At 45.0% G+C, this 18,613-nt stretch overlaps 2 protein-coding genes across 2 annotated transcripts in view; one reads left to right on the plus strand and one right to left on the minus strand.

Annotated features, from left to right (window-relative positions):
• Positions 1 to 2,921: 2,921 nt before the first annotated feature.
• Positions 2,922 to 16,043, minus strand: immp1l (inner mitochondrial membrane peptidase subunit 1). Its single transcript, XM_084476308.1, has 6 exons — positions 15,987 to 16,043; positions 9,355 to 9,465; positions 9,141 to 9,229; positions 8,857 to 8,983; positions 3,644 to 3,754; positions 2,922 to 3,060 (listed from the first exon to the last, which is right to left on the minus strand). The coding sequence occupies exons 2-6, from the start codon at positions 9,457 to 9,459 to the stop codon at positions 2,974 to 2,976; spliced, it is 519 nt and encodes a 172-aa protein (XP_084332434.1). The 5' UTR covers positions 9,460 to 9,465; positions 15,987 to 16,043; the 3' UTR covers positions 2,922 to 2,973.
• A 102-nt stretch (positions 16,044 to 16,145) lies between these two features.
• Positions 16,146 to 18,613, plus strand: part of elp4 (elongator acetyltransferase complex subunit 4) — a 44,771-nt gene continuing 42,303 nt past the window's right edge. Inside the window, exons 1-2 of the mRNA XM_084476481.1 lie at positions 16,146 to 16,307; positions 17,221 to 17,256. Coding sequence (XP_084332607.1) covers positions 16,148 to 16,307; positions 17,221 to 17,256 — 196 coding nt within the window. The 5' untranslated portion in view covers positions 16,146 to 16,147. The remainder of the gene's footprint in view (positions 16,308 to 17,220; positions 17,257 to 18,613) is intronic.

Here is an 18,613-nt window from a genome sequence, read left to right on the forward strand (position 1 = left end):
GTGAAGTAGTAAGTAAGTGAACTAAAGCCTGATAAAATTACACACCAGCCTGATTAGAATGACTAAGATAGAGTGCTTGACAACTAGATGTTATTCCTGGCTTGGTAAAGGCAGAGGCAGATTTCTGTTTTCCCAGTGACCTCTTCCGGGGTCCAGGTGTACCTTACCTTCACTCTAAATGTTTGTTGTTCAGACAGCACAAGGAGAGACATTAACTTGTCAGCTAGAGAGATGCTGAGGGAGTTTTGATTGTGGTGAGAGACAGAGACGCTGCAGACTCTGACTGGAGATTATTTTTGGGTCAGGTCCTCCGAGTGAGATGTTATTTTTCTGTTGGCTGTTTACCTCCTTTATCTCAACTCCAAATTAATAGCACAAGAAAACTAGATGCTTTGTTGATCACAATTTCATTTCAATTCAATTTTCTTCCAAAAAAATATGACTTCTTTCTCTAAACCTGAATTCTCTAATCTCTTCTTTAAAACCAAAATGTTAGCCTTATTTAAAAAGATATTCAAGTTTTAAGAGTCTTGAAAATATTGTTTTTGTAAAACATGTAAATATACTTAGGCATTCAAGGATTTGTAAAGAGACAGTAAAGATCATTACACTTTATTGTCTGGCTGATTAAATTGCACCAATTTAATCAGTTGCACCGATTGCACCAAAATTAGATACGTTTGTATTTCAAAAAACAAAAAGAACACTTGCGTTAACCTGTAATAATTACAGATCATTAGTTACCTCCGTTTGCAAGAACCTGAATAGTTTTTCACTAAGTTAGAATATATTCCTCTAGCCAAACACCTCTGCCCAGATAGCAGACCTGGGTCTGAACTCGACACTGCTGCAGAGCTCAGCACAGCTGTCCTTCCTGGGCTCCTATCTCTCTGTCACTCCTCTCTCCCCTTCTCTCTGTCCAGTCAGCAGAACAATGATACACACACACATGCACGCACGCACGCACGCACGCACACAACCACACACACACACACACACACACGCACACATGATCTGCCCACTCATCTTCTCTGGTATGATTTGCACTGTACTTTTACTGCTGTAATACCAGAATTTCTTCATGGGGATGAATCTCCTTGGAACATTAGCAAGCTTGGGTCATTACCCGAATCTCTACATGATGTGATGTTTACTGCTATTCAGTTATTTAGCAGATGCTTGACTATCATGTAAGGACCAGTTAGGCAGCGGACATTGATTGACACAGAATGATGTACCGTCCATCATCTACAAAACATCCACATCCACCACATCCAGCCATAACACAGCTCCCTCTGTTGGGTGACCAGTGTGCAGACACCAATGGGAGTGATTACTAGTGTCAGCCATTGAGTTGAGCAGTGGCACAGTGTTGACACACAGCAGATGAACACTAAACCTTGAGACACAAATATGTGCTCGGAGCAAGACCCCCAAATAAATATGTTTTATATGCATGCACAGAAACTTGCACACATGCACATGGACACACACACACACACACCAGCGCACAAACATAAACACACACACACACACACACACACACACACACACACACACACACACACACACACACACACACAGTGAGCTCCTCCCCCAGCAGGCAGGATCACACTCGGGCAGATAATCCAGTGTCACAGGGAGCCCAGCCCGCGGAACCGCTGGCCCTCTTCAGAGGGCCGTGGAGGGGCAGCTGGACAGGGACCTACAGACGCCTGGAACTCATTCCCCCAAGGGGGGGCTGCTCTAAGGAAGAGACCCCCCCCCTCCCCCCCCCGTTCCCCGCTGGAGAGTGACCAGCTGAGCTTTTCATGTCGTAGAGTGTAAGAACACTTGGCCATGTCGAGTCTGTCTCCAGGAGAGAGCTAAGGCCGTTCTAAAGGCTGATGGAGGGAGAAACGGCATAGCGGAGGGACAGTGGTGTGTGCAGCTTTTGGACTTGGGACTACAGACGAGGAAACCAATGTGATGATGTCATAGGCTGCTTGTTTTTTTTTTTTCTTCGCCTTTTCATAACATTTGTCCTCCATGCTACTTCCTCTTCCTGAGAGACTACTGCCTTGCGCTTTGGTGGTACACGCACACATACACACACACAAACACACACACACACACATACACGCACAGTGGCAAGCGCCGCTCTACTGAGTGCTTATCAATATTGCATGGTAAAATGGGAAATGTTAACATTTTTTCAATTGCCCTGGCAATCCACTGAAATATTTAAAAACCAAGAGAGCTTTTGTTTTACCATAAAAGTAAGAAAGGGTAAACACAGCATTAATAACAGTTCATTTTCTGAGGTAATACGCCATCTCTTTGAAAAGATTGATGTTGGGTAATCCTATCTGATCCTTTGAACAGCATCTAAAAACAATCTTTTTTCCCCCCCTCCAGGTATACGACTTGAATGTAATTGAGACGCACCAAAACAAAAAAAAACTGAAACCCAACATCCAAAATGTTTCAGAATTCCAGAAAACAATAAATACTGAATTTTCATTTCACAAAAACCTAAAAACCTGGGTAAAGACCTACAAAATAAAAGCGTTGTTTGAGGCTGTTTTATTTTCCCAGACCTTGTAAAGCTGTGTAAACATCCAAACTCAGGGAGAGGGAGTGTGTTGGGGGGGGGGGCCCTCTACCCACTCAGCTATTAGCAGCTCCATGGAGACCCAGCCATACTCTGCACTCACACTCTCCTGTTCTTAATGTGCTGCACCGCGCGTGTCACACGACAGGGCCTTGTCACGTTATGAAATAATAAAACCAACCTAGGGGTGAACCATGTATGTCACCCAAGTGTCTACACCCAAATCATTCAATCATTCCGGAGGAATAGGGTCGAAACCCTTATGATATGAATAAAAATAAAAATAAAAACAAGATTGACAAAATAAAATGAGAGCTTTATTTTTTTATTTTAAAAACATGAAATATATATTAAACTAGTGCATATAAACAATGGTTGAGTCAATCCCAGTCTGAGTGAGGCTTGGTTTGGATGATTCTCCCCGTCGGGCTTTCGTTCATGGGCCCAACACGGTGTGGAGGCCAGAGCTGGAGAAGACAAAGACGACACAGAAACATTGAATTTCATCTTTTATTAAATGCATAACAATTACATTGCACTGTATTCATTTTTATCCCACCACAATCAAGGGGACCAGATTAGCTCGCTAATTAAGCCGTTGACCAACTTCTTCAAAGACTTCTCGGACTTAATAAAAAAAAGAGTCTAATTTCTTTAACCAATCCCCCTTTGCTGATTGTAAAGTAGGCCTCTGCTGAAGCCCTTCTGCCCAATCAGATGGACAGAAGGTGGACTGACCCGTTTCCAGGGTCACGGTTGCTATGACATACAGTGACATGACAACACAGCAGAATGGAAAGCCAGACAATATGGTGTCCAGGCCTTGGTCAATCAAATAGACCTACTTTGAACTTACAACAGACCTCTGTGACTTTCAACCGCGCGTCACAATTGGCGAAACAAAGCATGGACCACAGAGTGCTGACCGGTCTTGGAGGCCAAAACCGAGCCGTCTGGGCCTTATGCTCGTCTTCCAGAATCTCTAAAGTCAAAGTCATTTGCAAACGTTTTAGGGGCTCCTGATGTAGGATGTGTGCGTGTGTGGCTCACCTTCATGCAAACCCGGCCTCGGATCAGGGCGTAGGGAACCGGGCCGTAGGACCTCGAGTCGGAGGAGTTCTTCAGGTTGTCCCCTTCTAGCCATACGTGGCCCGACGGAACCTGGAGATCCCATGGGAAAAGACAAGAGACAAAGCAGAGTAAAGAATGACATCTTCCTCAGAGACATCTACAATACCACACACAAGACAAGCCTCTCACACACAAAAGTATCACCTCATCCATTTGCAAGCCCTCAAGTGCAACGCTGGCACTAACTAGTAGCAGTAAAATACAACAACCTAAAAACAAATGGGCCTTAACAGAGTCCCACTGTGACCCACCCCAGTCACCCCAGCCTTGTAACTCCCTCCTCAGCCTAACTTAACGTCAACCCCCCATCCGCCTTTGACCCCGTATGGTTTTAGGACATGGGTCAGGGGTACCGCAGAGGGGTCAAGGGGGAGGGTGGTGGGGGTAATGGGGGTGTGGTTGAGAACAGGGTTGGGAGGGGTTGAGAACTTCAAAGGGGGTCATTAGGCTGTTGGCTTAGATCGTTGCTCCTCCTAACCAGGGTAAGGGTAAAGGCAGAGAGAGAGAGAGAGAGAGAGAGAGAGAGAGAGAGAGAGAGAGAGAGAGAGAGAGAGAGAGAGAGAGAAAACAGAGAGAGGGCCAGAGAGAGAAAGAGAGAGAGCGAGAGCGATGGAGAAAGACAGAGAGAAAGAGAGAGAGAGGCCTAAGCCGTGGCTTGCAGCAGTGTCCAGGGGTCTCCACCATGGGCCGACCTGCCAGTGGGGCGGTCATCCGAGCGAGCGGTAATCCACAGTGACACCAATTATGATTAATCTCATCACTTGAGGAGAGTAGGCTTGTCAAGGCCCTAATTAAGTGTGCTGTCCCCCCTATATGTGCAGACAGGATCAACAACACATTATATTGTCATAATGGGCATCACAATCCTTGGGTCTATTTTGGTGCGGCCTAACTTCTTAACGGCCGTGGTCTCCGGGAGAGAAAAAGGGGGGGGGGGGGGGGGATGATGTAGAGAATAACAGAATAAAGAAAGGGAATATCACTCAATGTAGAGTGATGTCACAGATGTCTTCATCTCTGTCCATCTTCCATCACTCAAACCCCCACCCCCGATTCATGATTTTTGTAGTTATGCTGAGGCGGCATTCTGCGTAGATTAAAAAAAAAGAAAAAAACTCTGAGACAAATGGCGTGACATCATCAGAAGGCGTGACATGTTGACCTGACACAAGGTAAACAACTCGATGGCGAACGGCACCAAACGACGACGCAAATGAATATCATTAAAAGAGTCATCTGAGAAGCATATGCCAGCGCGCCCGATTCCCACCATTACACCTCGTTAGCACGGCAACATATGCTGGCTCCCAAGCACATTAAAGACAAACACTGCGCGTAGTCATCCGACAACTCAGAACACACAGTCTAACGCTCTGATATTTTTGCAGCGATATTGGTGTATTTGTCAGAGGCACAAATCTTTAGGATTAAGAGATGTCGATATATGTCTATTCTTTTTTTTGTTCGACTAAAAGTCCGCTAGGTGAAACAATCCTGATATTTCTTGCACCCAACTCGATACAATTCAAGCTTAATAGCTAAGCTGTTAGTTTGCCATGTAAGATGGAATTGAGATAGTTAACTCAATATCATAAACTTTTTTTAAAGAGAGGAAATTGTGTTCAGAATAACTGCTCTGGACATGGTCAACCATCAACAAACCATCAACAAAAAAAAAACAAAAAAAAACGTTAAGCTTATGGAAAGTGAGGACTAACATGGCAGGTCTTAAGAGTAGTAAAGAAATAATGGTTATTTATGGGCATGAGAGAGACGGATGGATGGATAGAGAGCGAGACAAAGGAGATAGATTGTGTATATTCCATTGCAAGACACAGGTGTCAGGATTCCATAAAGAATGTCTGACAACAAAGTGCAATTCAAAAAACTGAATATAAAGACGGCTTAGTCAGCGATGTGCAAATCACCACTTAAATCAGAAGGCCTCGAGGAAGAGCCATCGTCTCCTGCAGATGGATATCCAGGAAAGTGGCTTTGAATTATTGTTAAGTAATAATAACAGCAATAACTACAGTATATTTATATAGCACCGTACAAGAAAAGTACAGCTGCAATAAAAGTAAATAAGACCCAAAACGTAACATATAAACAAGATACAATCCTTTAAATAGTGACAACAAATATCATCAGTTACAAAAAGTCATAATATAAAAGTGAGTCTCAAGAGAGATTTAAAAGTGGACACTAACATCTCCAGGCAGGGACTTCCACAGCTGAGGGGCCTGACCAGCACAGGCCCGGTATCCTTCAGGGATAGGTTTATGGAACCACTAGAATGGCCCTTCTTGTGGAGCTCAAGCAGCGATCAGGGAGCTCTTATAGAGAGTTAAATCTCCCATAGGCCGGAGCCTGACCATTCAAGGCTTTCAAAAACAAACAGCCAAATCGTAATGACATTCAAAAACACACAGCTAACCAACGAAGGTTGGCAAGGATTGATGTGATGTAATCACATCTCTTAGTACATGTTAAAAGCCTGTGAAGAAGTTTGTTCAAATCAGTTGCAAGTTTCCAAGTCTTTCATGAGGCAAAACCATATCTAACCGTCTAACAATAAACACAATCCCCAACACCTGACACCAGGGTTTTGCATCCACTGCAGTCTTTGGATGTTTCACCTGCTGACACCATATAAAGTGCAATAGTCAAAGTCTGGAAGCGATAAACGCATGGCGATGATGGGGGGGCCCTACTCTAGACTAAGACACGCCCCCCCCCCCCCGGTATGGAGCAGCCCCACCTGGTGGACATGCGTGGCGATGTGGGCGGGGACACTGTGTGTAGCCGTCGGAGAGGTGTCGAGGAGAAGTGAAACGGCAGAGCGTTGTTTAACCGTCGCCCCATCACCGCGCTCATTATGTTAACATAATTGGGGTGGCGAGTGGTGCTCACCTGAAGCACATGCAAGCATACGGGCCTGTCGTCCCCTCTCTCTCCAACGCACCATGCATGTGTTTCAATTCCATCTCGTGTTCCCCTTGCTCTCTCCCCCCCACCCAGCTCTTGCCATCGCTCTCCATTTCATTGTTCATCTTTCCCCTTTTCTGTCAGTGTGTCTATTTTACTTGCTCTCTTTAAAGCGTTCTGTCGCTACCCCCCCCACACACTTTTTTCTTAAAATATTGGAGGGGGCGGGGGGGATCACGTGTCGTTGTTTTGACAGGAGAGCTCAAAGCGAGAAACGATTCCTCCGACGTGACAGAGCAATTAGTCTCCTGTTAGATTTCAGAGGGAGGAGAAGGACCTGTCTGTCTGTCTGTCTGTCAGGGCACACGAGGAGGTGACGAAAGAGACCAACACCCCTCCGAAATTTCATCTCTCGCCTTTCACAGGTCCACACACACCATGCTAAAACCCACAACACACACACACACACACACACACACACACACACACACACACACACACACACACACACACACACACACACACACACACACACACACACACACACACACACACACACACACACACACACACACACACACACGCACACGTCCTCGAGGGACACAGAACATTTATGGGGACGGCGGGTATTTTCTCGCTTTCCTCATATGCTGTCACATAATGCCTTCATTTGATTAACACAGAATCTAACCCTGTTAGCGCGTTTGGTGGTAACCACATAAATAAAGGGGGCACCAGTGGCCAACCAGATTGTACTAGGTTGTATTGCGAATACATCGGCTCAAGAATCCCAGACGAAAAATACACCTGAACTGGTAAACTGACCTCCAAATGACCGGGGTATAATCTAAAGCCGTTTCTCAATTCGCGTTCTCGTGTACTTGCGTTCTTGATAAACGTCATCAGTGGTAGCCCAAGCACTGTTCCAATTCCAAGTACGCGAGTACGCGAGTACTGTCGTAAAACCCGGAAGTGTTCTCGATGCGTTCTCGATGAGGCCGTTCTACCGAGGATGCATCGGAGGTGACTCGTGTGGACTTGGGACCGTTAAATATCCCAGAATGCATCATCGAGTCCGCTGCTGTTCCAATTGCAGGTGCGTACTCGCGTTCTCGGAAGTCTGTACTTGAAAGTCCGGACTTGCCAAGTACGTACTTCCAAGTCCGCGAGTACGTAGTCTGCGTACTTGGTATTGAGAAACAGCTTAAATATATTTGATTTGATGCCTCGGGTCAGTATCAGTAGAGACAAAAGCAATATTAAGAAAGCTGTCTATACAACTTTAAAATTAAGACTTTTCTTCGCTAAACGGCCCTTGATTGAGCTTCGATGTGCACTGGGTATTCCTGCTCCCTACGATAGCACACCTAGGAAAACCCGATAAGATACCAGCAATAAATTCAAAGCCATGCAACCCAAACACAAACACCTTTGGTTTTGCACACTTTCAATTTGACGTATCTCTTTCAATACCGCTCTCCATGTCGCACACACACACACACACACACACACCAAGAGCACACACACGCAGGCCTCCGCCCTGCCATCAGTCTGTCCGTTCGGCTGGCACTAACTCTAACAGGCTTCAGAGAGATTGCAGGCCTGAGCACTGGGCGTCGAGGACGGCAGTAATAGAAAAGCAATGACAGTGGTTTCACCGCTGGAGACCCTGTGCTCCTCCCACAAACCCCCCCCCCCCCGCCTCGCTCCCCGGCTTTATCACTGTTCTGAGGAAATGTAGTTGTTGTCAAAAGCTGCTATTTTGACCAATGACACAAAATGAATGTGTGGGGTCTAAAATGTAAACAACTATGGCAGCCTATAGTCTGCACACCCGAGTGCACACGCACCACAGACACACACACACACACACACCGCACACTGACATGCAGCCACACAAAGGAACTCTAGAGAGGGAACCTGAGGCGTGTTTACATCATTCATGTAGATTCCCCCTGTTACTTTAGCGTGCAAGTGTGAAATAAACCATCAGGCGCAGAGGATCAGACCAACTTCTGTATTTCTTCGTTCACTGCTCCCCGCACTCATACTTTTTCCCCCCGTTGAAAGGGAAAATGCTTCTTAATGGTTCGGATGTTGAGGCCTGAATACTGTGGATTACCATACTTAGTGGTACACAACATGTAGATGACGCGATGGGGGTGAGCTGACGTGGGTCCAGTCGTGAGGGAAGACATACTCACAAACGTGTGGGTCTTGAATATGTCTGAGGGGCTGCTGGTGCACACCTTGTCCCCCTCCAGTCCGATGACCCGTTTGCAGATGTTCATGTGAGGGTCAGACGCACTCTTGGCAATGACTATATCACCCCTGGAGAGATAGTGAAATAAGAGAAGATTCTGTGTGACAAAAGCAGAACATCCATAACGATCATCAATATGTGAACCCGAAAACAATCAATGTTTTTCCACCCCTTCCCCTTGTAGAATATATCATGAACGAGTATGATTAGGAATGACAAACCCACTTCTCAATTTTAAAAAGATGCCGACTGACGTGCTCTGAAAACACAACATCATTGCCTACGATGGTGGGCTCCATAGACGGACCGGAGCACTAGAAAACAAACCAAAACACACAGAAATAAAACAAGCAACGGTGGCAACATTTGATCCAATAGGAGAGAGCGACGGGGTTCCCCCTATCATTGGTTAACAACGTGTGTCAAAATCAATACAGACCACGACGAGCTCGCCGATGTACTCGAAGGCACAGTGGGCGATGCAGCCGTACTGAACCGTGAGGCCCACCAGACCCAGGGTCTTCCCCAGCACGCTGCGGAACATCTCCACCTGCAGAGACACCACCGCACAGTCAGACACACACAGGGTACACGTGTAGTGTACATAGGTATGTACGTGCGTGCGTGTGTGTGTATTTTCCATGGGTCAGCTCGGTGGCTCAACCTACTAGCCACTATAAGAACCCAAGCGACACACGTTGGAGCAACACCGACGACATGTCACCGTCACCCCCCCCCACCCGCCCCCCAACAACCCCCCCCCCCACTCCCACTACTTATTTCAACTCGTTTTCCAAGCGGACTTCACCATCCGGTCCATTAATACACATAAAAGCCCATACAAATTCACACCATGGGTCTACGCCTTTGAAAGCTTCTAGAGCCGACCATGCCAAAAAAAAGGAGAAGAAAAAAAAAAACATATCACCCTATGGCGTTTATATTGTGAGTGTGGAGCGCGTCAGGGTTAGCCCGCGACTGTTCCAGGGAGCCTTGAGCCTGCACGGCGCGCTCCCTCCCTAGTGTTTCATTCACGGGGTCCCGGCAGCCAGTTCACACCAGACAACCGCTTCTGAACTTTGATCCTGCGTAAGATGGCCCAATCAACACCTCCTCCTCACAGGCAACCGACACACACACACACACACACAAGCTGTGACACTTCCAGCCGTGCTGCTACACAGTGGAGCAGGGGGGGGCTGGCCGGCATCCGAAACCAAGCTCACCAACAGGCCTGGCGGCGCCATAGCAACACAATGGATGGGGATGGCGATGAAGGGGAGTGGGGGTGGGGGTTGTTGACCTGATGTACACACACAAACAAACCCTTACAAATAGGTGTGCATTGTGCACACGCGTGTACATGTGTGTATATGTGCGCACACACACACACACACACCAAGAGTGTGCCTTCTGAGTAAACAGCCTGGTGACACTGCAGGGGTAGTATTGACTTTTAACTGAGGCTGCAACCTGGTGGATGGGCAGAAGAAAGTGAGTCAATCTTTGCACAACGTCATCCACAGTAACACAGTGTGTGTATACACACACACACACACACACACATCCCCCCCGACACACTGCACATTAACCATTGAGCGTACACACACACACACACACACACACACACACACACACACACACACACACACACACACACACACACACACACACACACACACACACACACACACACACACACACACACACACACACACAATAGACTCAAGTCAGTAATGAAGAGACAGAATGGTTTTCTCAAATCAACATACTAATAGTCTTGACATCCAAGTCAACCAACTGGTCAATAAAACATTACATTCAACCCTTTAAAGCGGGAAAGGTGTACACACCGTATGTTTTGTGTGCTTCTCTCTCTCTGGCCCCACACCCGCCCCACCCCCCCCCATCCTCCAGGTCTGCTCGCCCTCCCATGGTATTATTAACAAAACCAAGCAGAGCGGAAACCAAATCCTCAGAGCTCTGGGAATGACTTCCCAGCGATGGACACGGATTAGACCCCCGGCATGTCCGTCCGCCGCCTCCTCCTCCTCCGACCACCACCACCACGTTCTCCCCCATTCTCTCCCCCATATTCTCCCCAGATCCCCGACAGCCTGGGCGTCAGGTGGCTCTCCCTGCCCTGCCAAAGGTGTTACGCCTAATCCCATTACCCCCTCCTCTTAAAAACACACACACATGCACCATGCATGTGCACACACATACACAACATGCAAACACACATACACATATACACAAGGCATGTGCCTGCCCCCCCCCCCACACACACACACCCTGCAAGCAAACACATCATGCATAACACATGCCCTACAGACACACACATGCAAGTGAGAGCAGTCTCACACACACACACACACACACACACACACACACACACACACACACACACACACACACACACACACACACACACACACACACACACACACACACACACACACACACACACACCTCTTATTAACATCATATACTGATTAATCTATTTGGCCTGAACACAAGCGTCACCTCAAGATCATCAACATACAAGCCCTTCTGCAGCACAGGTCACAACTGTAGTACTCATGGCCCATTCCTGCCTGCAGCATCCTGCTCTCTTCCACAGGTACCCATGGGCTCAGTGTCTTAACCCCAAACAAGTCCAATCAGCACCTATGGCCTCATAATACATCTGTTGGGAGGCTGGCGGCCTGGAGGTTAATGGGAGTCTCCGGACCACACTATGGTGGTGAGCTCTGCTCTACGACCTCTACGTCCCAACTTCTCTTGCTCCATCGCTTGTATTTCTTCTCTATTTGCATCGCGGCAATGCCCTCTGAGAGAAACATGTCAGACCATCTACTCCCTCTTGCAGGGCAGAGTTCAGAAGCCCTGTTCCGTACCCCCTAGCCCTCACTCCCATGGCACAGTGGAGAGCCCCCCCCCCCCACCATCGCTCACACGCCCAAAATCAACATATCTTACACACACACACACACACACTCTCTACAGCTGCAGTGTGATATCTCTGTTTCCGCCCCTGCTGTCCCGTGTGCATTCATCATAGGTAGGGATTAAGGAGAGTTTGCATAACAGGATCACACGGCCAGTGGCTGATATCAAGAGAGTAGTCCATACGCAGGAGCCTTATTAGGCGCCCACACTGTGCCGGTGAGAGGGAGAGTCAATGGGGAGGGATTTTAAGTGGTTGAAGAAACAATAGTTTGGTGTTCGTCATAAAATCTTTCCATCAATGGTATTGATAGGAACGAGTACCATTTCACTGTGTGTGTGTGTGTGTGTGTGTGTGTGTGTGTGTGTGTGTGTGTGTGTGTGTGTGTGTGTGTGTGTGTGTGTGTGTGTGTGATTGCATGTGGTTTGTTGTGTCTATGTGTGTGTATATTTTGGTGGACATCAGGCTCCTGATTAAATCTCCATTACCTTCAAATCCCCCCGTGTGGCGGAGAGTTGGAGCGATCCACACCATCTATGCCCCCCCCCCCCCCCCCACCGCCTCTCCAATACCAGCCGTGTGTTTTGGGCAACACTAACATTAATTGAATGCTGTAATGCAGCTGTAAATTAACACAAAGTCTCTCCCTTAATCCAGGATTACATGCAAAACATGTCCATGGGAAAACAAAGGGAAAAGCCAGTGCGGGCCCACTCTGCAGAACCATCTGTGGCCGCTGGCCTCCTGTGGTCGCGGTATGGTGCACAGAGGGGAGGGACAGGGGATCCTCGGTGAATGGAAGCCAATAGGAACACCCCATTGTGTGTTTAACTCTGTGATCCTCTTACAGGGGGACGTCCATTCACTCACGCGACAATTACCCGACAACCGCAAGCAGTGGACTGAGAAGGGATGCTGAAAATATGAAGTTGAAAAGTAAACAATAATAATAATAATTTTAAAAAAAAGGGTGACCAATACGGTGTCATTATGAAGGAGGCTCACTCAAGGATAGAATCAGAGAGTGCAAAGTAAGTAAAAAAAAAATCATAATAGTAATAATAACAGTTCAAAAGGGTGAGCAGAACAGTTGCAGTGGTTCTTCTGTGAATCTTTGCCCAAGGCATGAATAATCTATATTTATCATGCTCTCTTGGGGCTATAGTCCGCCATTGGCCACATAGCGCTAATTGATATACATGCCCAGTCTATTAGAACCACAAAGGGAATTTCAATTCAAACAGCTCACAAGGGCCTTGCTGTATTCTCCTTACACTGCTAAATTAGGAAAACATGGGCTGAGAGAGAGCTTGGCCACAGGGGGGCTAAGAGGCTTACAAGCCCCTTGTCAGATATGCTTCTTCTCCCTGAGGATTCCAGATGGAAGGGAGTCTAGAGGAGCAGGCCACAGCAGAGAGGGAATGAATCCCTTCTCTGATGTCTTCCTCTGGGCAGCAGAAGGCAGAGGAGGAGGGTGGGGCTCCGGTCAGGCAGAGCAGAGCTCCATTTGATCTTAATGTGAGCTAAGGAAAAAGGGAGGAGGTTTGCCAAATAGAGAGGGGCGGGGGGGGGGGGGGTCTGTTTGCAGCTATCCGTCCAATCAAGTGATAATCCTCCTGATTTAGGCATTGACACCTGGCTGGACAGAGAGTGACAGATGTAGAAGTCCCAGTCCCAGACAAGTGCATTTCTGCCCTGATCTCTCCCGAGTCTCCCACAAAGGCTTAATTGAAGGGACTGATATCCACATTGCTCTTTTCAATGTTGCTAACGGCAACACAGCCGCCAAACAGCTGAGCCGGGTTACTGCTCGAGAGGCTCTGGGTTTTAAACCCGCCATCAATAGGGTCAGCGAAAGCAAATAAAAGACAAATGATATGAATACAACTGCTAATAATTCAAAAGGAAGTGTGGGCCGAGGGAGCCCCCCTGACAATTACACTGAATGGAGAGGTCAGCTGACAAGGTTTATTGAATTGACCTCAGACCTAGCCACGTCCCGGCTTCCAGAGACTAGATGTTATCAGACTATCACTGAAATAAATTACATGATTAGCAATGTCCCTACAGAGCTACTAACAAAGCCTAATACGTGTTCATGACTTTTAAATGACAGGCTGTGACCAGGCCTTCTTCATTTTTAACATAGTCCTACTTATTTAAATATATTGGGTGACATTTTTTTTGTTTAGTACAGTTTTCCCAAAGCTGTGCAAAACAAACACTGTGGAGAAACCAGAGGAAAGAAAGAATGTGTCATGTTGTGAAAAAAAGAATTGCAACGTCTCTTGAACTCCCAACTGTATTGTTCCTTTACCCAAAAGATTATTACTTTCCTTTCAACACCCACTAAATAAACATGGAGGGTGTTGATTTTAATCTCCCGTCTCCTTTTTGTCAATTTTTCTTTTTTCAAGAGCCATACTGTCAGACTGCAAAAGTAAAACAATCCTACCAGGAAAGGCCCCTGACATGTTATGACTGCAGGCCTTACACGGCACAATCAGAAACACAAATCGATAAAAACTGCTGGCATCATACACAATGACGGATGGTATATGGAAAAGGAAAAGGGGAAAAAGACGTTGTTTGTAGTTTTGAGTTTGCCGTGATTACACTGCTTCACATTGTACTGCAAACAGTACTGAGGGGCTCGTCATAAGTTATATTGGGATAGGGAGGTATAGTGGAAAACACGGCACAGTGGGATAAATTAGACGTTTCCACTGTATTCCCTCACAGTGTCACCATTTTCTTTCTTATTTAACTCTCTTAACTCTCTTATAAGCCTCCAACAATGCCTGGTGTTGTCAGTCAAGATTTATAGTCCCTGGGTCTCCTGTCAACACATGTGAAACTCAAATGTGTTGTCAAAACAACAGGACTGCCTGTGCTGAGAGCATCTGTAAGTGAGCAGTTGGACTGTGGCTTCCTCTGGAGTTATACTGCATCTGTCTCGGCACCCCTGGCCTACCCCGGCGTCACACAGCACTCTACTTAACCTTTGCTACCAACTGCTGTAGCCAACAAAGGACAATAATGCTGGACATGATTCTCAACCTGATGAGTTCCAGTTGATGGGCAAAACTGACAGCCCAAAGCAGTCTAACCTATTTGTTGGGGTATTAAACTAAAGTAGCAGCAATCTAAAATGATATATTTTAGAATAAGAAAGAGAGAACAACAAAGCAAAATATTATTATAATATTGTATGTTTTCAGCTCTAACAAGGATTATTTGTTTTTTTTGCATCTGTTATTGTATCTGTTATTGTATTTGTTTCTTTCATCCTAACTTAAACGTGTGCCTATTATGATTCAACAACAACACACCTTTACCTACATTTCTCCCATCTCTTTTGTAGATTTCTGTGACTAAGATGTTGTGGCAGTAGCCTATACAGGCTACTAGACTGAGATTAGGTTGTTTGAAATAGACCTACGGGGGTTTGTCATATTTTTAGTTTAAGTTAGCTGTATAGGCTATCATATACTTATATTACATTCAATATTTTTGATCATTAGGCCTATATGAATTAAATTAGCACTTGCCATGATATCAATAAATTGTTCAATTTCCAATGCCAAATGTGGCTAATAGCTATACAAGTTAATAAGAAGTCTACAAAACTAACTGACTGTTTCTCTGTTTTTAAAAGAAAATTTAGAGATTGGACGCATGGGAAAGGGGTGTTTCCAGGTACTTGTAGTGTTTTAGTGCAACATGTGAGATGCCCATCTTCCTAGTTATTGTACTACTACGTTTGACATGTTTATGAGCTGAACAGGACTTGATTAGTGGTGTGTGGCTTGATACTGTCACGTGACGCCAGCGAACAGTTGTGTTCCAAAACGTCCAAGAAATGAGGACAGCGGTAAACGGTTAAATATAAAATCGGAATATGAAGGAATACAGATGATAGGTTTGTAATATTGCTAAGTAAAGACACAAACAAGGTCATACAATGTTGGCATTCATGCAAAGACCTTACTGAAACAATTGCCTCTTAGATTTGAGCCAGCACGTCATGTCAGACAAAGTCGGTACCTATTCCGCAACCTTATGTAAAGTAAAGTAACGTATTAAGACACACAGCCTCCTAAAAATGAACTATGACTTACCAGAAATATTTCTCATTCAAAGCATCAAAATAGCGTCGGTCATGACTGATAAAACAGCCTTTCAACAATCCTAGTCCTCATTGGGCCAGTGCGAGCAACACTCTTTCCTATTGGCCGCAACAATCCAAAACATCAACACGCGTCATCGCGCAGCAAGCAGCATGGCAGCTCCCATGAAGAGTATGGGCTCGTCATTTAATGCTACTAGTTTTCAGAAGAAAACTAGAAGTAAATTCATTTCGATACCAGGCACAAGACCCTCAGTTCAAAATGGACAGCTTATAGTTTCGACGGGTGTTACGTCCCTCGACTATTTGATAGGTCAGTGTTTTATTAAAATCCAGCCTGTCAAGTTAGCATTAGCTCCTACATCTTCTGTAATGGCTGTTATATTGTGTCGTACTTTAGCAACTTTCCTAAGTCTTCCATTGAAAGCTACAAACATTGAACAGTCAAGTATACTTTCAGCATGAGGTTCACTTTATCAGATAAAATATGGCATGTAGTCTATGTATGAAACACATCAATTGTCCATTGGATGCTACATATTGTTATTGATGATGTATGTCATTCTGCATTTTTTTTAAAAACTGTATTCAGACATTATTGTTCCAATACCCACACAGAAACATAGGCTGTATAGGTTCAAAGTCAAGTGTCAAGATATCACAAGGCTCACACATAACATTTCAGTAATATGTGATATGACCTATGTTGATATATTTAAATTCATTAGTGGAGTCAGGGGTGGCTAAAACAGATGTATCTTGCAGCATTAAGAATGTTACTTCTCACTCCTCTTTGCATTGTTCGAACCCCCATCATTGATGTGAAGTGTCAATCTTCTGGATGTTTTATGTTGGATCATCAAATTCATACCATTTCTAATTGTACATGAGACAATTAGTTTGGTGTTTTAACATGCATTCAGAGAGTTTATTATAATTGTATTGTCGTACACTGACGTAGTTTTGTGAGGCAAACACAAGCAGTAACACATTTTTTCACAGCATACAACTTTAAATTTGTGAGCTATCAATTATTGTTTATACAGGGTGTTGTTTCCTGAAGAGATGTCAAGAACATTTATTGCAACAGTTTCAAGGGTGTAATTTGAGCAACCATTGCCTTGCCAATGCTATTTGTTATGCTATATATCACAATATGCATATTCTGGGTTAGGTTTGGATTATTGATTATTATTATTATTCTGTTGTGCTTTGTTTGTTATCAGGTGGTGGCCTAGCAGTGGGGACAGTGCTGCTAATAGGTGAGCCTTATCATATTAATCTCAAAATGCTTATTTATTTCTCCATGTGACTACACATGAATTTGCTCTCAATGTTATCCTGTGTGTTTACATTTTGGTGCCAATTCATTGCATGTTGGCCTGGGAAGTTTTTTTTAGCAAGAGGAACCAATTGGCCGATCTTTTATTGTTAATAGTTTGTCAAAAACATTTCAATCCACTATGTCAAATATATGTTACAGATTAGCTAGGCCTGGTTAGTAGTATTCATAATATTATGAACAATGATCATTATGGTGAATATTATTTTGTTGTGAATTAAGAAAAGTAAACAGCTAATGTAACAGTAACATGTTTTTCTTCACGTTGATACATTTACTCTACAGTGTTATATATTACAATGTATTATAATACATAAATAATAGATACATACCATCCTATAAAAAAATATAATTATGGTCATATTAAACGAATTGAAGGAGTTGCAGAGTGTTTGCATTTTACTGCAACATTTGTCGTTTTGTAGGAAGGGAAATACAGAAGTTCCCCTAGCTTCCATTTTCTACAGCTTGTCTGCAGAGACAGAGAGCCTTTGTTTTGGTTACCATTTGCTTGGTGCTAAATTGCATTTCTTTTGTTGCCCTGTTTTATAGTCAGACTCTCACAGAATTGCAAATGACCAGAGGGTCACATCATGTTAAAATCCCAAGAGTTCACACCTCGTCAAAATACCTTAATTAATATAATCCCCAGATGTGTGAGGGACGTTGTGGTCTTACACTCAAAGTAAATGTGCCTTTCCTGCAATACAGACGTCTCTCCGCCATTTGTATTACTGTTATTATTCATCATAAGTTGGGCTGTATGGACCAGCAGACAGTAAGGTTAAGGTAGTCTTGTTTCCCCTTGAAGCTGTAATTTGTGTGGAGTCTAGGTCTATACCAACTGATGATATTGCTTTGCCCTTTAATTCATCCCCCCAATCGATGCAGGAGTCAGTGATTACACACTAATGCGTTCTTCCCTTCCATTTTGTGAATCAACGCACGGTTGGTTTCATCTGGTAATGAGAGACACAGTAAAGGTGAAATGTGTGCACGCACCCACTTGTGCACGTCTTCCGATGCACATGTCGGCACATACGCACCATGTCAAGGGAAGTGTGTGTGTGCACGCTCTTGTTCCTCAGTTGTTGTTGTTTGGGTGCATTTGTAGTGTGTGTGTGTGTGTGTTTGAGCTGTCGGCTCCTTGGGCCTCGCCTGTAGCTGTGATGGCCTGTTTGTGGGACACAGACATAAAATTATCAGACTGGTCGTTGTCTGCCTTTCATGTGTCTTGGGCTGTCCACTCTCATTTGTCATCCAAGGGGGAGACGAGC

The sequence above is a fragment of the Micromesistius poutassou genome, assembly GCF_964030765.1.
Source record: "Micromesistius poutassou genome assembly, chromosome: 12".
Classification (NCBI taxonomy): domain Eukaryota; kingdom Metazoa; phylum Chordata; class Actinopteri; order Gadiformes; family Gadidae; genus Micromesistius; species Micromesistius poutassou.